The sequence below is a fragment of the Castor canadensis genome, chromosome 16, assembly GCF_047511655.1.
Source record: "Castor canadensis chromosome 16, mCasCan1.hap1v2, whole genome shotgun sequence".
Classification (NCBI taxonomy): Eukaryota; Metazoa; Chordata; class Mammalia; order Rodentia; family Castoridae; genus Castor; species Castor canadensis.
The window spans coordinates 71,720,058-71,747,221 of NC_133401.1; the positions used below are offsets into that span (position 1 = coordinate 71,720,058).

General features: G+C 47.4%; 2 protein-coding genes and 5 non-coding genes across 9 annotated transcripts; 1 reads left to right on the top strand and 6 right to left on the bottom strand.

Moving 5' to 3' along the window:
* Positions 1-3,173: 3,173 nt before the first annotated feature.
* Trnav-aac (transfer RNA valine (anticodon AAC)) lies at positions 3,174-3,246 on the bottom strand. Its single transcript has one exon. It is a non-coding gene; the product is annotated as a tRNA-Val (tRNA).
* Positions 3,247-6,833: 3,587 nt separating this feature from the next.
* Positions 6,834-6,906, bottom strand: Trnak-cuu (transfer RNA lysine (anticodon CUU)). The gene has a single exon. It is a non-coding gene; the product is annotated as a tRNA-Lys (tRNA).
* Positions 6,907-7,261: 355 nt separating this feature from the next.
* Positions 7,262-7,334, bottom strand: Trnav-cac (transfer RNA valine (anticodon CAC)). The gene has a single exon. It is a non-coding gene; the product is annotated as a tRNA-Val (tRNA).
* Positions 7,335-8,509: 1,175 nt separating this feature from the next.
* Trim41 (tripartite motif containing 41) lies at positions 8,510-20,218 on the top strand. Of its 3 annotated transcripts, none has more exons than XM_074057584.1 (7): positions 8,510-10,143; positions 13,947-14,042; positions 17,082-17,312; positions 17,786-17,808; positions 18,006-18,133; positions 18,569-18,744; positions 19,331-20,218. In XM_074057584.1, exons 1-7 carry the CDS (start codon positions 9,337-9,339, stop codon positions 19,502-19,504), a joined length of 1,635 nt encoding a protein of 544 aa, XP_073913685.1. In that variant the 5' UTR covers positions 8,510-9,336; the 3' UTR covers positions 19,505-20,218. The 3 variants fall into 3 exon arrangements, 2 of the variants coding, with proteins under 2 accessions (XP_073913685.1, XP_020028335.1); XR_012442595.1 differs by having other exon boundaries at positions 8,512-10,143; positions 18,569-19,392; positions 19,782-19,869; XM_020172746.2 differs by having other exon boundaries at positions 8,512-10,143; positions 18,569-19,474.
* Positions 20,219-21,678: 1,460 nt separating this feature from the next.
* Rack1 (receptor for activated C kinase 1) lies at positions 21,679-27,019 on the bottom strand. The gene is made up of 8 exons (XM_020172751.2): positions 26,787-27,019; positions 25,634-25,805; positions 24,962-25,109; positions 24,639-24,734; positions 23,458-23,568; positions 22,781-22,921; positions 22,137-22,247; positions 21,679-21,793 (listed from the first exon to the last, which is right to left on the bottom strand). Exons 1-8 carry the CDS (start codon positions 26,893-26,895, stop codon positions 21,728-21,730), a joined length of 954 nt encoding a protein of 317 aa, XP_020028340.1. The 5' UTR covers positions 26,896-27,019; the 3' UTR covers positions 21,679-21,727.
* Positions 25,275-25,353, bottom strand: LOC141418318 (small nucleolar RNA SNORD96 family). Its single transcript, XR_012442986.1, has one exon. It is a non-coding gene; the product is annotated as a small nucleolar RNA SNORD96 family (small nucleolar RNA).
* LOC141418330 (small nucleolar RNA SNORD95) lies at positions 26,463-26,530 on the bottom strand. Its single transcript, XR_012442993.1, has one exon. It is a non-coding gene; the product is annotated as a small nucleolar RNA SNORD95 (small nucleolar RNA).
* Positions 27,020-27,164: the final 145 nt, after the last annotated feature.

Genomic DNA, 27,164 nt, shown 5'->3' on the forward strand with positions numbered 1-27,164 from the left:
AGCTACTGTGTTCTCTTTACTTAGGAAAGACTTACAAAAGACCTCCCTGAAATGGCCTATTCAGTTATTGCTTACTCTGAAAATTTGCTTCCTTGGCCAAGAAGAATCCAACCACATATGAAAAATCAAATTTGAAAATGGAAAAATGAGACCTGTTGAAACTATTCCATGAATGGCGTGGAGGGCTGGGGAAATAAAGGAAAATGATGCGGGGGGAATTCAATGTGATATAACGTAAGAACTTTTGTATATGTCACAATGTACACTGAGTACAACAATAACATGATAATTTAAAAACAAAAAAAAAGAAGAAATCAAATTATGTGTGATTTTCCTTGTGGTCTTGGTGTATGTATAAATTATTGGATCACAGATGTGCTATGTGAAGTGGTCTACAAAATGTCTATATATAATTTATATGTAAATTATTTTTTAAGATTCTTTCATATGTAAATTATCAACCAATCCTTCACTTGAGTGTTCTCATTTAAAAGCTTAACATATTTATGGCTACTATGTAAGTAATCTAAATATACTCCAGTATCTCTTTCTTTGACGGTGTAATCCTTTGCTTAATTTGAGAAAAATCATTCTCCTAGAGTCTGTTAGCATCAGGAGCCATAACTTCACCATCACCAAATACTCATTATTTTGTTACTGATGGTATCATATCACATTGGTTTAAGGGTACATATCCCCCTGATAAAAGACGAAAGAAAGAAAGAAAGAAAGAGCAAGCAGATTCAAGGAAGTATAGTTATGATGGTTCTCCACATACTGCCCTGGTACGAAGATTTGGCTTTTAATTCTTACTGATAAACGTTCAGGCTCCCTAAACCTTCCCCTTCATCATAGGGCAGAGAAAATTACAGATGCACCAAAGCATGAGGAGCTGCCAGGAAACAAGGGAGCTTTCAGATTGTCAGGACAATGGTGAAGGCACAAAAAGGCCAGTATAAAAGGCCCACTGACAAGTAGCTACAACTTAAGCATTAAAAAAGTTAACTGAATTAGAGTCTAAGAAAGCCGTAAAGCTAAATGACAAGTTAGGATTGTTATCCAAAAGAAACATGACTCAGACTGGTTCCTGAATAGACAGCTTGTTATCCAGCACAACTAGTTGTTTGATCTTAATTGTGTTGTTTTGGATTTGTTTGCTGTATCCACAAGAAAGACCAGAGAGAACTGTCTTATGTTAGCTGAGGCATCAATCAAAATCCATTTGGATAAGAGTGACAAAGGACTGAGTGATGGTCCTGGCCTCTCTGGGTCCCAGGGTCCAAAGAGATCAGCTTGGAGGGATTGCTGAAGAGACCCTGTCAGTTTAGACCCTGGGATGGGGGGAGGGGCGTATAGGGACAAATAAGTCAGTATCTGAAAAAAATAAAAAGAAGAAATAGAGTCAGCAGGGGGACCTCTGGGACAATGCTCTTAAATGCGATCCAGAACCCTTCATGCTTCACCCTCTGGATTTCTAAGTTCTGTGGTTGGCTCCTGAACTTACTGATCTGTAAATTCCGGAACCACATTCAACTAAGTATGAAAGAGCAAGGCTGGGTGACTGGGCGCAAGTGGCTCACACCTGTATCCTAGCTGCTTGCGAGGCTGAGATCTGAAGAATCTCGGTTAGAGGCCATCCCAGTCAAGTAGTCCTTAAGACTCCACCTTCGATACAACCAGAACAAAATGGTCTGGAAGTGTGGCTCCAGCGGCAGAGTATCTGCTTTTAGCCCTGAGTTCAAAACCCAGAACCATCACAAGAAAAAAAAAAGTGCGATATTGTATTTTCGGTGGAAGTTACCCTAATGCAGGTGGCCTCGCCAGTTTTGCCACTATTTTTGGTGATGTTTTATCTGCATTTCAGATGTGTGAGGCTTTAAAAAGAACCTCATTTACCACTTTGGTATTTTATGTATTTGACTTTCCAGTCTGACACAGACGCTGAGAAAAGAAGTCGCCAGTCACAGGTGCAAGTCTGTCCTATTTGGCGAGGGAAGGTGGGAGCCCCGTTTTCCAGGTGTGGAAACAGGCTGAGCCGCTGGGCGCACGCGGCTTCTGAGTCTGTACTGACTCCTCAGCCCCCACTCGGCCGGCTCCCCTGCAGCCTTGGATGCGTTTCCCCTGATGGCAGAGGAGGCCGCCTCTGGACCCGCAACTCACGCACCTTTCGTGTCCTCCGCGCTGCAGGTGAGGATGGGCGAAGAGCTGGGTCCGCAGTCAGTGACACCTCTGGAGAGGCAGGCGGTCCTTGGCCGCTGTCCACCGCTACTGAGGACACACCAGGTAGTGCAGTGCAGACGCCAGACGCCAAGCGATCCGGCCGAGAAGAGCAGAGGCCCAGGGAGCATAGGGTGGAGTGGGAGTGGGGTTGCAAGTGGAACCAGTGTGAAAACACTCAGGTATGCGTGGTATGATGGTTGTCGCAATTGCCATCTGCGCGGTGCGCGACAAATGGGCGCGCGCCATCGGTGTTTTGGCAGAAGTTGCGCTCTTGCAGGTGGCCTCGCCGGTGTTGCCTGGCCATCCTGACTCTTGAGTTCGCTACATTTTCCTCTCTTCGCCCCATCACCAGCAGCCTGCTGTCCAACGCATGCAAGCTACTTCCCCAGCGGCTGCCCTCCAACTTCTCTTAGTACCCTCCTCTCCCCATTCTTCAGCCCTGGAGCTCCATCTTCTTCTATTTCCTCCACTTTGCTTTTCATCACCATATGGGACGCGCCTGATTCGGTGGCCTCATGATGGTGTTACCGCCTCGCAGGCGTGCTGGGTCCCTCCGAGGGACTCACCTTCATCATAAACGTTGTCGTCATTACTACTGCTGCTATCTTTCTTTCCCAGCCGGTACTTCAACAAACATGTCCAAACCATTACTTCTTGCACTTTGCAACGCTTCCTTTGTCATTGCGTCGCACGCCCGGGCGGTGGGCTGTGTTAACCGTTTTTTTGAAGACAAATTCTGATGGCAGAAGACCATATTCTTTGCACCCACAGACCTAGACCTGGAATATACTGGTTAAAGTGAACTGATAATGAGTTAGAAAACACAGGAATATGGATGAAACTATAATAAAACACGAACAGATTTATACTCACACATTTCAATGACAAATAACTAAATTCAGAGTTCATTCATCATAAGAAACCCGTTGAGATAGGGAAAACACAACCATACTTGTTTCCGCCCGGTTTCGAACCGGGGACCTTTCGCGTGTTAGGCGAACGTGATAACCACTACACTACGGAAACGCATGCTAACACCGCTCTATATTATTCCTTGTGAAGATGTGTTGCCACCACCAAAGTTTTTGTCAAAGTGTAGAATGTGACCCATAAATCGGAAATTAAATCAGTCATGTCCGGTAATTAAAAAAAAAAAAAAGGAAAGATAGATGTGGCTTGGAAGAGGTAACTACATAAGCGTAACCCTCTCTAGCCCTTGGTTTTTTTGTTGTTGTTCCAGGTTAGAGGGTCTGAGGGTTTAAATGCTCAGATAATCAGAGCTATGTTCACAGTAACGACGGAAAAGAAGTTTTTAAAAATGCAAAGTTTTCAAAGTACACGAGATTTTAATACATTCATCAAAATGTAAATTGAAGTCAGAAAAGGAGAAAAGCACAAAAAACAAAAAGGCAAAAATGTAAAGCCAAAAATGAGATTATTTTTATATGTGCATTCAAAATAATTGAGCACGTCTTCTAATTATGCAAAATTTCTAAAAATAAGGGGCAAAATTGAAGTGAACAAATATCAAATTTTAGGTCAGTGCTATTTATGGCTGGAAATATTGTTACATTCTGAAAACTTAATGAAATCGTTTCAGTCCTTTTATTAAAATGAAACTTGTCAAACCTAACTTTTAATGTACAGAGTTGGGATGAGGCTTAGCGCCTGTTAAATGTATATACGCATATATACAAATTTATGAATAGTATCTTATCTATTGTTTAATAGTTCAAAATTATTTTCGTCGCCAGTGCTGATTCCCGAATTCCCATGGAGCCAGGATTTCGGATCGAAGCTGAGTCCCTCCCCACCAGGGCGGGAGCCGTCTGGTCAGAGCCCACGGGCCCAAAGTCACCACGGACCTCGACTTGGCCCAATCCAAGGATGCTGCACCGCCTTCTCTTACCGGGCCACGTGCTAAATTTAACCCTGCCCATCTTTCCACTTGGACATGTCGCTTTAGATGTCTCACACCCCCAGCCTGTTCAAGATTGAGCTCCATACTTTTCTCATTGCCCTGACCCTCCCCCATCCCCAGACTCTGACCTCCCTCTGACCTGGGCTATGAAACCACCTAAAACGGAAGTCCAGGAGCCCCCAAATCCTGCTGCAAACAATGCATCCGGCTGCTCCACTGACTTACACCTCTCGCTGCCACATGGTCCCCACCTCCTGTCCTTCCAGGCCCTCTTTCTGAAGCAATCTCATTCCCCTAACCTTGCTTATATCATTCCTGGAGGGATTTCTCTAAAGGATAAATCAGAGCGAGTTTCCTTCACCTCAGCCGCTGGCCATGTGTTTGTGGGATGTCTGAACTGTTGGGTGATTGACTCCTTTGTGCAGAGTAGCGTGGGTCACTTACCCAGAGGTGTGTCAAATCCACCAGGCCAGATGGGCTTCTGGGAAGAGACTAAGAGGAGAGAAAGGAGGAACTGTAGCAAAAAGTTCTGGAAGACATGCACTCAACTTGTTGGGGGACAAAAGAGAAATGAGGTCAGAGTCTGAGGATGAGGGAGGGACAGGGCAATGAGAAAAGTATGGACTCAATCTTGAACAGGCTGGGGGGTGTGAGACATCTAAAGCAGGACATGTCCAAGGGGAAAGATGGGCAGGGTTAAATTTAGCACTTCCACTTTTGCTTTCCCTAAGTGAAAGTGGCAGAATTCCTTAGAAAAGGTTTCCAGTCCCAGTAATGGTGGGTAAGAAATGACCCCAAAAGCCATAATCTACACCAAATTCAAAAGCATTTGTGCAAGACGAAACGTGAAGTTCAACCTGTTCTAGGTGCTTCACCATTGTTAAGGAAGTGCTCTTCACCAATAACTTCAGAGAATTCAGTTGAAGAAAATGATGAATGGCTGGCTGATATTTTAAAAATCATAATGACCATCAGTGATGAGTTTCAACTGATAATATATAATGGTCTAATTTTGTCGTTGTCCACACCCAGGGATAGTTTATTTTGTATTTTTGAATAAAAAGGATTTGTATACTTCCATACAAAAGAACGTGGAGTATTTTTACATGCAGTAAAGAAGGGGGAATGAAGAAATATACATGTATCCACTCATCTCTTCAAAAGAAATGTCAGGTCCCCTCAAGCTTTGCCCGCCCGGAGCTCCGCTGCTCCCGGCGGCCAGAACGGAGGAGTAGAGCAGCCCTCGGTGGCCCGGGGGTCGGGTGGCCGTGCCCGGCTCGGGCCGCGCGAGACACAGGCGGAAAAAAAAAAAAAAAGAAATGTCAGAAGGACATACCAGAAACAAATGAAATGGGTGAGCAACACAGGGTGGTTAGAAACAGAAGTGAAATAATGTACAGGAATGATACTTTTTAAAGTATGCTTTTCTGCAACCCACTGTCCTATAGAACAGGCCTCCAGACTTAAATAACACCAACCAGGATGTAAAGGGAGGCCAAAACTGGATACAAAAATACAGATGTATCCATGTAACTACATTACAAGGGAACAACAAAACACTGAAGTTGGTAGAGAAGAAAAGAATTTAAGTAATTTTGGGAGATAAAAATTCAATCATTGGATGCCAGGCGTGGCTCAAGTGGTAGAATGCCAGCTTTGCAAGCCAGAAGTCCTGAGTTCAAATCTCAGTCCTGCCAAAATATTAAAAATGCAATTGTTTATTTTACACACACAGTTCAAACACTTCTTGGTTAGACCCATATGTTCCAAGATAAGCCCATAGTCCCATAACTCCCTGGGGACAGCAAGTGCTAGGACTTTGCTACTCTATTTTTTTAATGAATTCTGACAATCCCTGTCCGGATCGCACTCCCTGGGTAATAAACCAAACCCACACTTTTGAGACTGTGGCTGGTGCTACCCTTTGCCTCCAAGTTTAGTAAACTTGCTTTATGTGATCAACAGATTTCTCATGGCCTGGGGTGACTGCGGTGGGGAACGGAGGGGGAGGGAGGGGACTGACAACTGGGAAATAGAAAACGGACAGTATTTGCAAGACTAAGGAAAAACAGTCAATATATAAATGAATGAATTCAACTGAAGCTAAAAGAATCCCGTGACCAGTAAATTGAGGATGTTAGGGCGTTTGAAAATAACTTGCACAATCCTTTAGGCATGTTTTTACATCTTTACATTCCTTTAGGGGAAGTGGAGGCTGCAACGTGAGGGACAGCGCCTCACAAAGCCCGGTTCTTAGCCCAGAAAGAAAAGCAGCTGGGGACGAGGGCCCCCTCCACCCCGCCTTCCTGACCGGAAATAGGAACCCGGCCGAGGCGGGCGGGGACCGAATCCTAACGGTTTCGAAGTTCACGGCTGGGGCGATCCTGAGCTCTGACCTTCAGTTAGCCTCCTGTCCCCTGCAGGCGGCTGGTCCCCAACAGCGGGCAGGTCGTCTGGCAAACATAAGGAACCTAATACCTGTGTAACCTGAGCGAACGGCGGGCGGGCCTGCAAAAATTGGACAGCGAGAGTCTCCAGGTGGTGGGATCCCCGGCTCCTGGACTCCAGCCCAGCTAATGGAGCGGACGGGCCTGGCCCACCTGTGTGCCCACGGTCCGGGATGGCGCCACCCGTTTAGTCTGGGTCAGGAGAATAACTTATTGCTGTTGTAAAAGTATGAAAAGCAGGCCTCCGCCCAACGTGGGGCTCGAACCCACGACCCTGAGATTAAGAGTCTCATGCTCTACCGACTGAGCTAGCCGGGCGGCGCTGGATGCGAGCCGTGTTCTATCCCAGGAGACCGTGATGTACGCATACGCACCCGCGCGCCAGGACAAGTGACTGCAGCAGTACGAAGAGCCTACGGTCCACTCGGCTCTCCTGGGCCCCACAGCCGAGGGAGGACCCGAAGTCAGGACAGACCCCGGACCTGAGAAAGGCGGCTGCACCAGCTTCCCGGCAAGAGATTAGGTGAGATGCCATACCGGCATTTACACTTTCTCTTGTCGCAGTTCCCCTTTCAGTACGCACATGTTCATTCCTTCTTGTCACATCCCTTTTTGAAAACACGCGATAAAAAAATAAGTTTGGGGGGGATTAAAAAAAAAAAAAAAAAAACGCTGTTTCCGCCCGGTTTCGAACCGGGGACCTTTCGCGTGTGAGGCGAACGTGATAACCACTACACTACGGAAACCGGCCTGCTCGAGTGTGGACTGGCTTATCCAGAAAGCTGCAGTGACAGGCAGTGGGGGTGGCCCGAAACCGGACTCCAGCAGTCCGGGTGCCGCTGCCCTGCGGTGGCCGCCGCTTCGCCCCCACCCCCGGGGCCGGCCTTCTCCAGGCACAGCCAAGTGCACTCCTCCCTCGCCCCCCAAGGCTCGCGGTGCTGTGTGTTTAATAGGACGTCCTCCCACCCTTCAGCAAGCACGGGTCTTCCACCAGCTCTGGCTCCCCGGAATGCCGTACACAAACCAGGAGCCTGCCATGTTCCAAAAAAACTTAAATGAGACCGTTAGGTATTTTCTTTTATTGATAACTAGGGGGTTTGAACTTGGGGCTTCACCTTGCTAGGTAGGCGCGCTACAACCCGAGCCACGCCCCCAACCCAAATGGCACCTTTAAATGGAGCATCGACTACTTCTACCGCACAACTTACTTGGCACGGACACCCCGGGACCATGGCAGCATCTGTACTAATGCGCCTTGGTACGACTGTCTCAAGTAAAACCAATCTCACAAATGCAAATCGAGTCCCCTGCGTGTAGACTGGGATCCATGAATACAGACTTCCCGGTATTTCTGGTGCGGAACATCAGTGGTGCAACCTCAGAAACCATGTGTTGAATGAATCGATGGCATTTAGAAAAAAAAATGTACATACATATTAATATTATTCCCTAAGAGAACACTTGGACTTGGTTCAAAATTCAAAAGTGTAATACAGAATACGTAGGTAAAAGTCTTTCTCCCATGATGATATCCGTGCTTAGCCCTTATATCGCTTTCACCATGTTCTACATGACACTAATTCTCAGAAAATCCCGCGCGTTAGGGACTGTTATTTTCCATAAGTAGACGCAGGAATATAAACATTTCAAAACACTGAACATTCTCCAACGCTCCCTTCTTAGACGCGTTCAGCACTTGCTTTTTTATGAATACGTTCTGAAGAGGACGCTCTCACAGCTAAAAAAGTGTGCCATATGTGGATGTTTACGTAACGATTTGTCACCTTTCCTTTATTAGTGAGGTTCATCCAAATTTGCGACAGTGACGGGTTGGCAGGACGGGTTCTACCGTGCGCAGCTGGGGGAGGAGGCGGGTCTCTCGCCCCGCCCCCAGCGCTCTTACCAGTCCCGCCCCTTGTCGGACTCGGATGGACCCCCGGAGTCTTAAAGTTCTCCCCCTAGAGGAGCCGGAAGTGCCTTCAGGACACTCGCCGGGGCCCGCCCCTCCGCTTCCTGCAGCTGCTTTGGGGAGTCCCTACTGCAATCGTCTGCGCCGGGTCGGTAGGATGGCGCCCGGTCGTTGCGGCCTTAGCACCGAGAGCAGACAGCTGCCAAACGTCCCTACCGCTCCCCGTAGTTGTTCCCCAGTGGTGGGGGATGGGGGTGGACGGTCTTTCTGTTCTGTCCGCGTTCCCCGCTCCTCCTCATCACAGAGACGTGGCCCTCCAAGGTCCTAGCCCTCCTGCCCAGCTCCCGAGTGTCGGCTAGAGCGTCTCCGCATTGCTTCCTGTTGTCCTGGGGCCCGGGAGAGGAAAAAGGGGGCGTATCCTAACCGCTGAGGGAACTCTGGAGCTTGGGAGTTGTGCCGCCGCCGGAAGTGTCGGGAGGGAGGCCGGAAGCCGGGGGGCGGGGTCAGGAAGTGAGGAGGGGCGGGGGGGGTAATGAGGAGGCCGGGGAGCGTTGGGGCAGATTTGCACTCAGGGCCACCTGAGGGACTTGTCCGTGGCGGTCAGCTCTGTCCCCTCCCCTCGCAGAGAAACGGTTGTCGTCTGGGAGTGGGGAACTCTGTGTGGAGGGGTGGGGTGTGGGGAGGACATTGGTCTGGCCGCGCTTGAGGCAAGGTGTGGAGAGGCAAAGGCAGGGCGGGGGGTGGGGCCGGGTCGCCTGGGCGTCTGAGAGGGAAGACCCCCCGCCCCCCTTGTGTACACCCCCCCAACGCCCGTCTACACTGGCTGACTGGACACTAAGATGGCTGCCGTTGCCATGACACCCAACCCTGTGCAGACCCTTCAAGAGGAGGCGGTGTGCGCCATCTGCCTCGATTACTTCACGGACCCCGTGTCCATCGGCTGCGGGCACAACTTCTGCCGCGTGTGTGTGACCCAGCTGTGGGGCGGGGAGGACGAGGAGGACCGAGATGAGCTGGAGCGGGAGGAGGAGGAGGAGGACGGAGAGGAGGAGGACGTGGAGGCTGTGGGGGCCGGCGGGGGATGGGACACCCCCATGCGGGACGAAGACTATGAGGGTGACATGGAGGAGGAGGTCGAGGAGGAAGAGGAGGGTGTGTTCTGGAACAGTGGCATGGGAGGGTCCAGCTGGGACAACATGGACTACGTGTGGGAGGAGGACGAGGAGGAGGAAGACCTGAACTACTATTTGGGGGACGTGGAGGACCTGAGGGGGGAAGATGAGGAGGACGAGGAGGAAGTGCTGGAGGAGGACGAGGAAGAGGAGCTAGACCCCGTCACCCCGATGCCCCCGCCCCCAGCCCCTCGGAGGTGCTTCACCTGTCCCCAGTGCCGAAAGAGTTTTCCTCGGCGGAGCTTCCGCCCCAACCTGCAGCTGGCCAACATGGTCCAGGTCATTCGCCAGATGCACCCAACCCCGGGTCGAGGGAGCCGTGTGAACGAGCAGGGCATCTGTCCCAAACACCAGGAAGCCCTGAAGCTCTTCTGCGAGGTGGACGAAGAGGCCATCTGCGTGGTGTGCCGAGAATCCAGGAGCCACAAACAGCACAGCGTGGTGCCACTGGAGGAGGTGGTGCAGGAGTACAAGGTGAGGGAAGTTGGAGTGGGGGTGCAGAGGGAACATCTGTTCCCCTTAAAGGATCCCGTGTGCCAGTGAACGGATTCTCCCTATCCAAGCACTTACGGCACCAAGGTGGGTCAGAACCAGAAAGACCCTGTAGGCAGACATAACTTAGTGAAGACAGAGTATGCCTTTGCATACTCTGTTCACACTTGGCCAAGTGAAGGAGTGCAAGTGACAGGTAATGCTTTACTACTAGTCTTCTTCTCTTCTGGGTGGGTCTTAAGTCTGTCTTTGCATAGAGACGGAAAGAAATGGGGGCCTCAGTGAATGAACAAGGACAGTGCTCTGAAACGTCCTTACATGCATAGAAATGGCGAGTGTCAGACACAAACTCTTCACTTGCCTCTTACCAGAGGATTCTCTCTTCAAGAACTTTGGTTGACTGTGCATCAGTCTGATGTACTGATCAGAAAAGAGAGACATTTAAGACAAGTCCTGGGCTCTGCCTCACTGTCAAATCTTGCTCAAGTCTCTGAATATTTTTTAGTTTCGCTGGGATTGGAAGTTAATATTTAGTGGGCCCTTACTAAATATACTGAGCACTGTAGTGGGCACTTCTCATGAAAAATCATTTAAAACTCAAAACATGCTGTGAGTCTGATGTTTGCCATTCTCATTTTACAGACTGGGAAACAGGGTTAAGTTTATGTACTATACACAAGGCAACATAGCCTCAGTAAGTGATGGACTTGTATCTGACCATCTTGTGTTTAGGGTATATCCCTAACATTTGGGTGTTTGCTTTTCTTTCTCCCCACCCCCACTCCCAAGAATCTACTTCCAGATGAGGGTTCGTGTTTGGTTTTGGTATTACTTTTCTTCTTGGAATCTGATTCTAGTTTTGTTAGTTCCTTGCTCACTCCCAGCTTTTTGGACATAGGTAGACATTTGTCTATGAGACAGCCAGCACAAATAGCACTACTTTGTGAAGGCCTGGGTGAATTTGAAGCAGTGTACTGGGAGAAGGAGGAGAAGGAAGCCTCCATAGGGTCTTCATATTTTTATCTTAGGACTTGTCTTTTCCCCCATCTCTGATTCCATCAGTAACTTCTTCATTTAGGGATTTATTATGATTAGCTCAAGTTTATTTGGTTTAGTTTTTTTGTTGTTTTGTTTTTGTTTTTTGGTACTGGGATTTGAACTCACGACTTTACACTTGGTAGGCAGGCACTCTACCACTTGAGCCACTCCACTTAGCCCCATCATTATCTCAGGTTTACAGCCTTGTGTCTGGGACTTCACAGATGGTTGTCAGAGTTGTTGGGGAGGTTTTCAAAAGTACATTGGGCTCTGGCTGGTGGAGTGGCTCTGTAAGAGTGCCTGCCTAGCAAGCATGAAGCCCTGAGTTCAAACCCCATTACCACCCAAAACAAAACAAAAAGTACAATGGGCCCTACCAGTGCAGATTCTGAATCAGTGAGGAGACTAGCTTTAGAAAATCCAGCCTAGCATGGGAATTAATACATGGATAAATAACATTGCCTGCCTCTTAAGCCCTGCCTTTTTAGGTAGGTTATTAGTAATTTTTGTTTTTCACTTTTATGTCCTCAGAGTTCCTAATTAGCTGAACCCGCTAAACAATGTATGGTCATGCAGTTGTTAATTAGCACCCAGTGTGGACTCTTCATGGGTATCCTACGCTTTCTTTTCTACACTCTCCCTGTGGGATTTTTTTCAGAAGAACTTCTGAAACTCAGTTGTAATTTTTATTAGCTATATGTGTTGAATGCCTGCTGGCCTGAAAATCCTGTAGTAGGTCCTGAAGTGGATGAAGAGTTAAAAGAAGTTTTAATCCTGTTCCTTGATCAGCTTTCAGGGCTCTGCAATTCGTGAAGCCAGATAAAACACATTTAATCTGATATTAAGTGATCCGCAAGTCTAAATACATAAGTTTTATTGTGCAGATTGAATTTGAATGATTCTTTTTCTGACGATAGGTGGTAGTGTATTCTTCTCATATACATACACTAACACTAACCTGCACAGTGTTGTGCTATTGGCAGCACTGGGGTTTGAACTTGGGGTCTCACACTTGCTAGGTGGGCACTCTTCCTGCTTTTGAGCCACTCCACCAGCCCTGCACAGTGTTGTTTTGTAGAAATATTTTCTGTTCAATGGATAATAACACATAAAGTGTAAACAAAGCTTCTAAAAGTTAAATGTCCTTGAAATTTTCTCTTAAATAGTACCCTGTTTGGATTTTGCTTATGAATTTCTTAGAAATAATTTAGGAAAAATATTAAATAGTTTAAATATTACAAATTCCAGATTAATGTAGTACTGACCCTAATGTGAAGAACTAGAAAATAATATCAAAAGGTAAATTTTGTGTCATATGCTGTTTTCACACTATAAAATGACTGGTTTTGTTATTATTGTAATTTTTTCTATAGCCGCTTATCTTGTGCAACAGCTGCATTTTGTACCTTGGGTCAGTAACCTCTTTAGTTCATGGGTCATTATCAGGATGTTACTGGCAGTTTACAACTTAGCAGATACTAAGAAAAATTTACTGACCTTTTGCCACATGCTAGACACTATGCTAAGTGTACTATCCATGTGATCTATTCTCTTCCAATTATAAGATGAGGAAACTGGAAACATGGCTTGCCTCCTTATCTACCTGCATTTTGGTCCCGATTAGAGTTTAGGCTTGAGTCCTTTTACCCTGTACTTTCCCCCAAGGAAAAGGAGGGGACACAGCAGAAATAGAAGACATAAAAAAGGAAAGACCAGCATTGGGACATGGTTCAAAAGTGCCTGCATTAGCAAGCATGAGGCCCTGACTTCAAACCCCAGTACTGCCAAAAAAAAAAAGGAAAAACCAAATGGTAGACCTATTCTGGTCTCTCTAATAGCCCTTTACACTTGATCTTAGCCAAAAGGCCGAGAAGCGATCTAATAGCCCTTTAAAGAAAAGTATTTGTCTACAAATTATTGGAATATAAAGCTAATGTGCCTAATTGCTTTGAAAGCTATAACTTCAGGAAGAAAGGGGTTTTGTTTTTGTTTTTCATTTAGTAAGTAATTGAGTAGAAGAGAAGGCAGACAGAGAAGCATAGAAATTAAGTAAAGTGAGGACAGGAACCCCACAGTGTCCTGGGAAGCACATTTGTATATTCTTAGTGACCTAAGAAGTAGTGTAAAGGTTTTATTCTAGGGTCTTTAGGGTTACAGAGGAAGTTGGTGGTGGGTAGAATCAGGGCTATGCTCAGGGAGCTTAGCCCCTTTAGTTTTCTAAAGGGAGAATGCCATGGTTCTAGTGGAGAAGGTGAATCCAGGCAGAGGAATAACATGGTATTATATAGGAAAAGAGAAATAGTTTTATGTGACTGTAGAAGGGATGGGTGTAGGAGGTGAGGCTAGAAATGTAGGGTCAATATTTTGGAAGTGGTTGACAACCACTGAAAGATTTTTAGCATAGGCACAAAATCATCAGAATAGTGTTGAGATGGTCATAAGGAAAAGATCACTTATGAGGTAGAAGGGATCAAAGGCAGCAATATGGAAGGTCTTTGTGTGGTAAGGGGCTTCAGCCATATGTACCCCACTTGAGTGTAATCATAAGGATTCCACCTTTTGAAGGGTGCACACGGCTTTCATCCATGAGAGCATCATCTGGGAAAAGATGAGGGAAGAAGAGTATTTGATGCCTAGGGTGGGGATATCGAGCTTCAAGCCTCACTGTAGTGAGGGTTAGAGGGTAGGCTCTGAAGGACAGATGCCTCTCTCAGTCTCCACCTCTAACCCCTTTCTCATTCCCTTAGGCCAAACTGCAGGGGCATGTGGAACCACTTAGGAAGCATCTGGAGGCTGTGCAAAAAATGAAGGCCAAGGAGGAGAGGCGTGTAACAGAGCTGAAGGTGGGTGAATGTCTTTGAATAGACTGGTTCTGTGGTCAGGGTGAGGAAGATGAGGCTGCCCACTCTCACAAGTGATAACTAGATCCCCTGAAGAAAGAATAGCCAATAGCCAGGCACTGGTGTCTCATGCCTGTAATCCTTGCTGCTCAGGAGGCACAGATCAGGAGGATCACTTTTCAAAGCCAGCATGGGCAAAATAGTTCATGAGACTATCTCAAAAAAACCCATCACAAAAAAGGGCTCGTAGAGTGGCTTAAGGTGTCAGCCCTGAGTGCAAACCCCAGTAGCACAAAAAGAAAAAGAAAAAGGACAGCCAAGGCCTGGGAAAGGGTTAGATACCTTTCCAGGGACCTGAAGAGATGGGGCAGATGAGAGCTTCAGGTATCAGGTGGCATCTTCTTTCTTTATCTTTTTTTTGGGTGGGACTAGGGTTTGAACTTAGGGCCTCCTGCTTGCCAGGCATGCACTCTTCCACTTGACCCATGCCCCCAGTGAGTAACAAATCACTTTCAAGTTTCCAAAATGGAGTGAAAACTAAGGTCTGGCTTGGTGAGGCTGGGCACCTGGTCCAAGGCTATAGAACAGTATTTTCTACCCAGACACCTAACTCCCAACTTGGACAGCACAGAGGGTAGAAGGGGGCAAAACCCACATGATAGCCATCAGAGGAGCCCTAGGTCCAAGGATACACACAGGTGGTAGGCAGAGAAGCCCTGAGCATGAAAGGGACATGATCCTGGTGGCTTGCTGTGTCCCACAAGGAAGCCAAGGTGTATAAGGAGAGGAATTAATACTAAAAAATGCAGAAATCTAATCTCTTAATCTGTTGTTCCCAGCCTTTTTCATTATTGCTCAGCCCTCCCCAAGGAGTCTTTTAAGTGTTTTCCCCTGAATTTCCAATTCCTCAACTTGTCTGTTTTTATAAGGCCAGCAAGCCCTCCTAGAATGAGCTGGCACTCTGTTTAGGGCATCTCCTTCTGTCGTTCTTCCACCCCCTCCCAATATCTGCCTCCTCTGCCAGAGTTTGCGCCTTGCCACTTCCCGGAGCCCATACTTATTGCCGTCTGCCCACTTGAGTGTGCTGTTAGCATATGCCAGGCACTGAGTTAGAATCTGAATCTGTGGGTTAGGGAATCATCCTGCCTCCGGCCAGCTGCCCGAATTGTTATTTTTGGGCTCTCTGAGATGTAGAGAAGGTATGCCAGGATCTGAACATCGAGGCAGAGAATGAGGCTACTTTTCTCACCTCGTAGGTCTACCAGTTCCTTCTTTCCACTCTGTTAAGTTTACTTAGCTGATAGTAACAAGTGAAAAGTATGCCCACCACCCAGGATGGCTCAGCCCAGGCAAATGGGAGTGGGACTGGACAGGAATTTTTCTGTTGTTGTAGACAGTAAATATAGTAGGTCCTCTGTACCTGTGGGTTCCACATCTGTGTACTCACTTGACTTTGGATTGAAAATATTTGGAAGAAAAAGCATATGTACTGAACATGTACAAACTTGTTTTCTTTATTATCATTTCCTAAACAATGTATAATAACCATTTGCATAGTATTTATATTGTGGTAAGTATTGTAAGTAATTTAGTATATTGGAGGATGTGTGTAGGTTATATGCAAGTAGTATGTCATTTTATGTAAGGGACTTGAGCATCTGTGAGTTGGTATCCTGGAATACCTAGGGACAACTGTACCTACGTAATATCCTTGATTTTGTCTATTGATCCCAAGTGTAAAATATTTACTGTCTGAACCTTTATAGAAAAAGGTTGCTGGGCTAGAGGAGTGGTTCAAGTGGTAGAGTGCCTGACTAGGAAGTGTTGAGGCCTTGAGTTCAAGCCCCAGTACCAGCCTCCCTCACCCTGCCAAAAAAAAAAAAAAGGTTAAAAGGTTGCTGACGCCTCATATAGAGGACTTGGATGACTTTCCTAATGCCACTGTAACTATTGGTATAGTCAAGACTTTTCATGTCTTGATTTCTGAATTCTCTTATTTACTGATTTCAAAAAATTCTTGCCAAGTACCTATTCTGTGGTTGGCACTGTGCCAGGGTCTTACAACACTATGACAAAAAGACGTACCTAGAACCTGTCAGTGAGAGTTTATGGTGCACTGGGGGAAAAGAATTTTAAGATACTCCAAAGCTAGGAGTAGGGACTGGAGACATAGCTCAAGTGGTAGAGTGCTGGCTAAGCAAGCACAAAACCCTGAGTTTAAACCCCAGTATCAACAAACAAACAAACAAAGACTGGGAGTGTTGGCAAATGCCTGTAATCCCAACACGTGCGGCAGGAGGATCTCAAGCCCTCCTGGATTACATATTGAGACCCTGCTTTTTAAAAAATCTTTTATGTTATTTTTGCATTTACTTACACGTGTATACGTTATTTGGGCCACCTTCCCCCTCACACACATACCCTGCTTCTAAAAAACAAAAAATAATAAGATAACTCAGTTGTAGCCAGGTGCTACAGGCTCACGCCTGTACTCCTAGCTACTCAGGAGGACTGTGGTTTGAAACCAGCCCTGCAAATAGTTCATGAAGCCCTCTCTCAAAAAAAGCCCTTCACAAAAGGGCTGGTGGGGTGGCTCAAGTTTTAGGCCCTGAGTTCAAACCCCAGTACGGAAAAAAAAACAAAAACAAAAAACAGTTGTAAACATATTTCTAATACTGTATATGCCATGATGCCATGGAGAGATAAAGTGATATTTATGAAGGTGGTGCTGAGTAGATGGTGTAGGGAGGGGGAGAAGGTTCTTCTTGGAATATGTAAGCTTAGACCTGCAGAGTGAGTCAAGTTATGCAGAGAAGGTAGAGATTCTAGGCAGTGGATAGTGAGTTTGGGACCAGTGTGCTGGGAATGTGGGAATGGCACTCTTTAAGGCCAAGAGGTAGGGAAGGAGATGGACCTCTTTCCACTCCCAGGTCTTTTTTGGAGTTGGGGGAATATATTATTCCTTTGCTTTGGATTGAGAGGTAGAAATCATTCTGCCTGTGTATTCAGATGATTTTTACCATCTCCTTTGCATTATTCCAGAGCCAGATGAAGTCAGAGCTGGCAGCCGTGGCCTCAGAGTTTGGGAGGCTGACACGGTTTCTGGCTGAAGAACAGGCTGGGCTGGAGCGGCGCCTCAGAGAGATGCACGAAGCTCAGTTGGGACGTGCAGGAGCTGCAGCCAGTCGCCTTGCAGAGCAGGCTGCCCAGTTAAGCCGCCTGCTGGCTGAGGCCCAGGAGCGGAGCCAGCAGGGGGGCCTGCGGCTGTTACAGGTGAGTACTACTTCCCTCTGACCACTGCACCTGTTCCATCTTTGAAGTGCGTACCACACCCTGCTCAGATCTGCCTCTTGTCACTGGGAAGAACCCATAAAAACAGTTTCTGAGACTGGAGACCATGTTGAATGTGGTGTGTGAAAAGAGGGAAGATACAGTTATAGAAGGAAGACTAAATGAGAGTTGAGGAAAGAATTTTTGATAGTGACATCTTGAAAAAGGTGACTAATACTGTGAAATCCCATTACTGGGCTCACAGTGGGATGAGATGAGCTAGGTATGATGAGGCATGAGGGTGGTTGAGACAGACACATGATAATTGAGGGCCTTGAGGATGCTGCTTTCTCCCTTCCTGTTCACAATCACACCTTTCCCTGGCTGGAGACTGGGAGAAAGCAGTGGTCCCTGTGCAGCTGACACTCTCTTTGTCTCTTTCTCCCTGTCCCTCTTTCTGTTTCCATTATTCCCAGGACATCAAGGAGACTTTCAATAGGTGTGTGCCCACTCTACCCTTTGTGACCCAGTAGCTTCTGGCTCCCCATCCCTTCTCTCTCGGGTATCCTTCTCCTCTCCTTCCTTCCCCAGGACCTGAGTTTCTGCCACCTAGACCCTCCTTTCCTTCCCCTCAGCTTCTGTTCTTCCCTCTGGGAATATCATGGTCCCACCCCCTGCCCGGTCCCCTTCCTCCAGGTGTGAAGAGATACAACTGCAGCCTCCAGAGATCTGGTCCCCTGACCCGTGCCAACCCCATAGCCATGACTTCCTGACAGACGCCATCGTGAGGAAAATGAGCCGGATGTTCTGTCAGGCTGCAAGAGGTAGGGAGGTCACCTGTATGACCTTCCTTTGCCTTTTCCTTCACAGAGCTGAGATTGAGTTCTGAGGGATGTTGGGTTCTGGGGGGAAGTGAAGAGGGGAAGGGGAGGACTGAGATGGAGTAGACTACAGGTAAGCCACTCTGAGGTTTCCAACCAAGTGTGGCTTCTGTCCTAGGCCAGGTAGGTTTTGAGAGTGAGGTGAGAAGGAAATGTCAGGGACAGGGGGAAAGGGGAAATAGAGTGGAGAGAGGGTTGGAGCCCATAGGAACCTGAGCCTGGCCTCTAAGATAGTGTGGGGAGCTGAGGAGAGGTCAGTGGGGTAGATGGAGGGGATAGAGAGAGAAAGCTACTACAGCAGGAAAAGTGGAACCTGTGGAGTTAGCTGTTATGAATAGTCGTTCTAGCCCAGGCATATTTGTCCTCCCTCCTCCCAAGTGGACCTGACGCTGGACCCGGATACAGCTCATCCAGCCCTGATGTTGTCCCCTGACCGCAGGGGAGTCCGCCTGGCCGAACGGCGGCAGGAGGTCGCTGACCATTCCAAGCGCTTCTCAACTGACTGTTGTGTACTGGGGGCCCAGGGCTTCCGCTCTGGTCGGCACTACTGGGAGGTAGAAGTGGGCGGGCGGCGGGGTTGGGCGGTTGGTGCTGCCCGTGAATCAACCCATCATAAAGAAAAAGTGGGCTCTGGGGGATCCTCTGTGGGCAGCGGGGATGCCAGCTCCTCACGCCATCACCATCGCCGCCGCCGGCTCCACCTACCCCAGCAGCTTCTGCTTCAGCGGGAAGTGTGGTGTGTGGGCACCCACGGCAAACGCTACCAGGCACAGAGCTCGACAGAGCAGACACTGCTGAGCCCATGCGAGAAACCACGGCGCTTTGGCGTGTACTTGGACTATGAGGCTGGGCGCCTGGGTTTCTACAATGCGGAGACTCTAGCCCATGTGCACACTTTTTCGGCTGCTTTCCTGGGCGAGCGTGTCTTCCCTTTCTTCCGGGTGCTCTCCAAGGGCACCCGCATCAAGCTCTGTCCTTGATTAGCCTGCCACCCGTAGGGGCCCCTCTGGTCAGCACTGGGGAGGCGGGTGGTGGTGGATGGCGGCCCATAAATTTGGGAGCTCAGAGGCTCCCCCTACTGTTTGTTACTGTGTTGCTTCCTGCTCTACCTTGACCCTAGGCCCCTGCTTCTCCCTATAGGAGCCTAAAGAACCCTCCTGGCCTCCAGCTCGGCCTTCTCATCTACTGTATCTGTTCAACAGGTCTGCATGGGACCCTGATAATGAGAACAGCTGCCTGATATTCCCTCCCTGTTTGCCTAGCCCATACAGGCCCGGCCCAGCCCAGCCCAGCCCAGGGGTCAGAGTTGAGTAGGGGATGAGGAAAGATTGTAATTTTCATTCCTCAACTTCCTTTTCCCCACCCCTCCTCGTCAACCTTTGTCATTTCTGAGGCTGGAAGGTTTGGGCAGGACTTTAAAAAAAAAAAAAATACCCATTCCATTTTCTGGTGCAAATTTTAGCTAAGGGATTTGGAAGCTGTTGTGGGAAGGCAGGCTGGGCAAAAGGGTAGAGCTGGGTAAAGAAATGTCTACTCTCGGGGAAGGAGGAATTCTAAACTGTTCTTCCATCCCCAATTTCTACCTCCATAGACTGGCCAGAATTTAGCTTCAGTGAGAGATCTGGAATGGTCGACATGATTGAAACTACATACCATTACATCACCCAATAAATTATTTTTCCTCCCTTTTTCTGGCACTCAAAGCAGCCAAGCTTGCCCCACCTTCCTTCCAGGTCTTTTCACTGCCAGGCTTCTTCCCTCCCTTTGTTCAACAGTTGCTTTTGTCCACTTTGGGCCTTTCCCCATGCCTTTTAGTTCCCTCAATTTGGCAAGCCCTGACAGGGAGCCTGGGAACAGGGGTTTGGTTCCTGGGAAGAGAGCATTGGGTATAATCTATTTTTCTAGTAACCCCTTGCCTTCTATCATTTATCAGCTCTCATCCTCTGCTTTGGTGGCTGAGGTCAATTCATGTTCTTGGGGAAAAGGGGAAGGCAGTTGTGTTGCAGAAATAAAATGTTTATTTGCTTCTTTTGTGGAGTTGTTTCTTTAGATAAACAGAAAGGGACAAATCAGGACATAGCAAGGCTTGAGTTATTTTACTTCCTCCCCCCTGCCTCTCAGTAGTAAACCCTAGAATTGGTTACTTGGAGAATTTTTATAATGTAGGTTACCAAGAATTGGTACTTCTAAGTAGGACTAAGGTTTTCCCTAACCGTGTCTCAAACTCAGGCATACTCTGCAAGTTACATTAGAACCATACCTGGTTGAAGCAAAACTAAGAAATGAAGGGTGCGTATAGGTTAATGGGCTAGAGACTGGTTTGATCCCCACAACACAAAGCAAAAAATAAGCCCAAGGGCTTCCAATTATTTCAGGTCTATAATGCCTATAATACTTAGCTATGTAAGAGGTGGATCACAGGTCTCCTGGGACAAAATGAGACCCCACTTCAAACCATGGTCGATCATGGTGCTGTGCACTTTAAGAATATTATAAACTTTATTTTGGCTATGCTGTGATTTGATGAACTCAGGGCCTTGTTCTTACTAGGTAGACGCTATCCCTTGTGCCATGCCTCCAGCCCTTTTTCCTTTGATTAGTGGTGTTTTGCCCAGGCTGGCCTGGAACCACAATTCTCAGTCTGTATTCTAAGCAGCTGTATTACAAGTGTGAGCCTCAGGCACCTGGCTTCAGAATACTATATAACTTTTGCTGAGTCCTGATGGCTCATGCCTGTAATCCTAGCCACCTGGGAGATCAGGAGGGTGGCGGGTTTTAAGGCAGCCCTAGCAAATAGCTTGAGACCCTTTGTCACAAATGCCCAACACAAGAAAGGGCTGGCTGAGTGGTTCCAGCTGTAGAACACCTGCCTTGCAAGCACAAAAGCCCTGAGTTCAAACGCCAGTGGTGCCAAAAAGAAGAAATTCAGTTTTTAAGAGGTAGCTCTTTTGGTGATAACTGTCTTGTCTTAAAACTTCAGGAATGTGGCTAGTATGCTAACCCGAAGCCTCAGCAAGTTTCCCAAACTATATTTTCTTTGGGGAACAAAATTTTAGTTCTTTTAAATCAGGAATTGAACCTGACATTCTGCTATTCCTAAATTGACTGCAACCACTTTGAACTAACCGGTTCCTTTCACTCAAGTGGTTTTCTTGGCAGGGGATGTGGTTCAGTGGTAGAAGGCCTGGCTAGCATGAGAAAAGTCCTGGGTTGCATTCCCAGTCTGGACGGGGGGACAAGCTTCCCCAGGCTAAAGTAGGCTTGACCATCTAATCTGTAACATAACATAGGGGCACATTTGGTAAACTATCCTATGTAACTTCCAAATGCCAGCCCAATAGTACAGTAGGGAAAACTACAAAGACCGGTATTTCCCCACAAATCTTTAATCATCCCGCTTTCAGTTTGTCACTGCTATAAATGAAATCTGCTTAACCTGTGTGTGGTATAATTAGAATTAGTATTCTAAAGTTCAGAACTGAAGCCAGTTTTAGAAAGCCAAGTTTTTTTTTATTTCTAAAGCTCTGCCATAAATTTCTAGCGGGTGCCAATGGTCACTTGCCACACTCGCACCAGGTTGTCTGTGTAGCCAGCAAACAGCGTCTGTAAAGGAGAAAACGACAGGTCAGGTCCAGCCACAAACTCAAGCAATCCTCTTTAAGAACCCTTCTCTAACTACCAGACTGTAGATGATTATGTATTCCCAGAGAAACAGCAGGTGATGGAGATCCAACACCTTAAAACTTCAGTTAACCAAGGTATTAGGTGAAGGCTAGTTAATCATGGCCCTCCAGAGATCACCATCTCCCCTGTAATGTACCATTTGTAACTCCATTTCACTGGTACAGTTTATATTACTTTGTCAAGGACTACTTCATGCCTGGCAAACTAGACATATTAATAGCACAGAGGGGACACAAGTTGAGTCACCTGAGGACAGACTTACCTGGCCATCAGCAGACCAGGCCAGAGAGGTACATTGGGGTGGCTCTGCCTTGCTGCTGGTACTGATAACTTCTTGCTTCAGTTCATCAACAATGATCTTGCCCTCCAAGTCCTGAGAGAACAGAAAATAAACTAGAGTGAGGACACCTTAAACACTTGCATACCACTGTCAGTTTACCCAAGGCAGAGTTTATGACTGACTAGCCCTTTTACAATTAAGATTCTCAACAGGATGACTTTGCTTTCTAGGAGCCAAGTGGCAATGCCCAGAACCACATTTAGTTGCCACTATGAGGCAGGGCTGCTTGTGTGGCTTGCTAATTAAGAGTATTCAGGGGTCAATGCCATGAATACTGCCAAATATCCTAGAATGCAACACACACAACAATTAACAAAATGGGATTGTGCTGATGTTAAGTAAGTTCTCCATACATGGTCATCCCTTTCAGAAGGCAAATGTCTCCCAATGCTTCAAATCCTAATCCTAACAAATCTTAACCTTTTAAGGTCTACAGTTTAATGGCTGTTTGTTGTTCAGCAAGCTTGACTTCCAACAGTGAATCAAAGGACACACACATTGTTTGGGTGGTGTCAGGGTCACAGAATACAGCCAGGTTCCCAGCCTGTAATGTAGCCCATACTTACCCAGATCTTGATGCTGGGGCCTGTGGCAGCACAGAGCCAGTAGCGGTTGGGGCTAAAACAGAGAGCATTGATGATGTCCCCACCATCTAACGTATAAAGGTGCTTGCCTTCATTGAGATCCCACAACATGGCCTGGCCATCCTAGACAGACAGGAGAGGTAAGTTAGGACAATATGACCTCTTTCACATTGTCAATCCTACCCATTTCAAGCCTTCTTCCAGAAATCGATTCTTATCTTTCCTTAGTGCCCTCAACTTCTGAAAGCCAATGACTCAAGAACCAGCATTTATAAGGCTAAGCTTTTAAGACACAGCACCTCACCAACTGTACCAGGGGCCTGTGACAAAACTAAATGTGGGCATGGTGGCATGCACCTGTCATCCCAGCTACCAAGACCACCTGAAAAATAACTAATAAAGCAGCAAGGGTTGGGGCTCAAGTGGTAAGAATGCCTGTCTAGCAAGTACAAGAATTCAAAACTCCAGTACAACTCCCCTCCCCCAAGCCTCTGACAACTTACAAATTACTGCAAGAAACTACAGAAAACTATGTCTGGTATGTCTTGGGCTACAGACAAGTAGTAGAGCACTTGTCTAGCAAGTAAAGACACTGAATTCTTCATCAAACTCCAGTAACTATCACTCACTGAGGAGAAGTCTAGCTAGCCCCTAAATACCTTGCCTCCAGAAGCACAGAGGGATCCATCTGGAGAGACAGTCACAGTGTTCAGATAGCCTGTATGGCCAATGTGGTTAGTCTTCAGCTTACAGTTAGCCAAATTCCACACCTACAAAGATAGGGTAAGGAATTTAGTTTTGGAATGGCCAGTGTAAGAGGGGTTCAGATCTTGCCTAGTAAACACAAGGCCATGAGTTCAAACCCTAGTACCACGAAAGAAGAGAAAAGAAAAAGTATTCCTAAACTGTGTGCTGGCTCAAGCCTATACTCTTAGCTAACTGGGAAATAGATCAGGAGGACTGAGGTTTGAAGCAAGCCTGATCACAAGACCCCCATCTCAAAAATAACCAGAGCAGGGTTTGTCAGAGTAGCTCAAGTACCTGCCTATCCGCCTAGGAAGCATGAGGTCCTGAGTTCAAAAGATCAGGAGGACCACAGTTTGAAGCCAGCCAGGGCAAATAGTTCAGGAGACCTATCGTGAAAATAACACAGAAGGACTGACTGGCTCTAATGGTATAGCGCTTCAAGTGTGAGGTACTGTGTTCAAACCCCAGCCCCACTAAAAGACCCCACATTCCCGAAATGTAAGCAGGTCTTGGGTTGGGCACCAGTGGGAGGGAAGTAGGCAAGAGGGTAATCTGGCAAATGTATTTTAAATAAAGCTTGCTGAAATTGTGCTAAGAAGGGGGTGAACCTAATTAAGACAGTGTAAGCACCCATGTAAATGTTACATTGAATCCCCCCTGTATAACTAATGTATGGTAATATAAAAACTATTCCCAAGTAGGGTATTGTGGCACAAGCCTGTGTTCCCAGCATTCAGGAGGCTGAGGCAAGATTGCCAGTTTGAGACCTGCACGGGCTACCGACTGAGGTCTTCTGTCTCAAAAAAGGGCATTCCCTTGATACTCTATTAGTAACAAAACTGCAAGCACAAACAAAACCTGAGAAGTTGAAGAGCTTGTCTTGGTCACTTGATTAACCAAGTGCTGTATGGTGACTTACAAGGGACATCAATTAGCTGCTTTAGACCAAATATCCAAACCCAAAGGTCTGTACCAGAGAAGGACAATCAACTGAGGTAATCTACAAAACAAAGTTCAAGGCTACAGCCATTTGGGAGGCGATGGGAAGACATTTTGTTTGGTAGAGGCCCTATAAACTTGATTGAAAGCTCACCTTCACCAGCTTATCCCAGCCACAGGAGACAATGATAGGGTTGCTGCTGTTGGGTGAAAACCTAACACAGGATACCCACTCTGAGTGACTCTCATCCTAGAGGACAGAAAGAAGAGCAAAACAGTCCAGTCCCAGGAAACTCCAGACATCCCCCAACCCACTCCTCAATGAATGTTGGCAGCACTGCACTCACATCCTCAGAACCCACCCTGAAGATCAACAAAATCCCTTTAGATTCCCGACAGGATCTAAATCAACACACAAGACAAAAGTGAAGAGGAAAGATGGGAGAACCTTAATCATGTGCTCTCTGCCCACTTTACCTGGACAGTGTATTTACATACACCCAGAGTATTCCACAACTTTATGGTTTTGTCTCGGGATCCAGAGACAATCTGGCGGTTGTCAGAGGAGAAGGCCACACTCAGCACATCCTTGGTATGGCCTACAAATCGTCTCGTGGTAGTGCCCCTGAGAGGGAGAACTTGGTCACTCTCTGGAGACTTTGAAAACTTTCTTCTTTTATAGTCAGATTCTGCTCCTGGCTTTGTCCCTGTCCCATTAGGCTCCATCATTCAATACAACCCCGAAGGTGGCTGGGATCACAACAAACCCTTGGCTGAATCTATGTCAGAGAATCCATTCAGAATTGCAGGACATGTCCTCATTCCCTTGTGGGGATTGGTTGACAATGTCATCTGTCATCACCAGGACCCTCCACATCTGCCCATCCAGGGGACCACTCAAAGCTTCCTTAAACCATTACCAACTCCAAACTACTGTACTTAGCAAAAACATTCAACTACACCATCCACAGCAATTCCTAGTAGTCAACACAAAGAAAGGAGACCAAACTGCAGCCATCTTCTCCGAGCATCTGCCTTATCATTCCCAGATTGGCCAGGTTCCCCTGAGAAATCACCTTCCCATACTACCTACCCCCCCTCCCCGCCATCTACCCAGCTTTCCCCCAAGACCCCAGAACAGCTACTTGCGTTGTGAGATCCCAGAGGCGCAGGGTTCCATCCCAGGAACCTGAGAGGGCAAACTGGCCATCAGAGGAGATGACAACATCACTAACGAAGTGGGAGTGACCCCGCAGAGCACGCTGTGGAATGCCATAGTTGGTCTCATCCCTGGTGAGCTTCCACATGATGATGGTCTTGTCTGGGAAGGGAGATAAAACAAGAGAAGGAAAACCGGTGAGGAGCCCCTTTGCTGAGCTAGTTAAGTCAAGATGTCTCAAGGTCATGTGCAGCTTAAGAAGCACATTACACTTTAGGGACAAAAACTGTTCTTTCAGAGCAATTACTATCCAGGGCTGACCAACCCAGGACTCCAGAATAAAGACGTGGGTAAGCCTAAACTGTACCGTTAGACTCTTAAGTCAGGTGTCAGATTATGGACACCTCTTCCTGGGATTCAGAGTAGTTCAACATTTATTTTGCACCTTTTCTTAAGTCTAATATGGAAACAGCAACCTGGGTGGGATGTGTGGCTGTGGGAGGGCTGACAGAAATGCTGCAATGCTAAAAAGCCTTTACACACTGCAGGCGTGGATGCTTTCACAGAAACGTGTCCCAGTAAGCAAGTGTGACAATTAAGTGCCAGACATGAACTTTCTTTTTCCTTTTGGGCGGTACTGGGTCTGAAATTTTTTAGTTGAGTGGAAGCAGAGGCACAAGTAGTGCTCTTACTACTTAAAGAGTCCATTAAGTAGTAAGGGGGGAGGGAGAAGACCAAGCGCAGAGAGCGCAGGCTGGGAAATGTAACCTTTACCCCGCGCGAGTCCACCCGCGTCCCATCGAGCCCGGGGCCAGGCAGCAGCTCAGAAACAGCCTCTGGGTTTCAGCACAGGCACTCAGATGGCATGTTGGGGTCATCACCGCTGCGCCTGGTGTCTAGTCTCCCGGGCTACTTAACCATACCTAGGAAGACAGACAAGCCTTAAAATCCTCAATCCTTAGGGGCAGCTACCGGCTATGTCTCGGTGTCCGCACGTGCAAAGTGACCCGCCCGGGCTGAGGCCTAAGCTCGATCTGCCCGCCCCGAGCCATACACGGGTGCAGGATTCTGCCGGGCTTGCCACGAGTCACACGCAACCCCCCCAACCCACGTAATCTCCCACCCCGCACCTCGGCCCCGTACCTCGAGAGGCGGACAATATCATGTCCGGGAACTGCGGGGTGGTAGCGATTTGGGTTACCCAGCCGTTGTGGCCCTTGAGGGTGCCACGAAGTGTCATCTGCTCAGTCATGACGACGGTTGGTGCGGGTGTCGCCGCAGCGACGAGGATGGCACCGGATAGTTCAGACACACGAGCTCCGCAGCCGCTCCAGTCGCGGCCCTGCACAGAAAAAGACCGAGCCAAGCCCCGCCGGAACCGGAAATACGCGCGCGTGCGTGTGAAATGGCGGCTCCCAGGATTCACTTGTGCTCATAATGGCAGCGCCCTGTCGTGGAAAGAAGGTGAAAGCACACACCCTAATTCATTCTGCCACTCTACCTAATTTGGTAGCGTTGTAT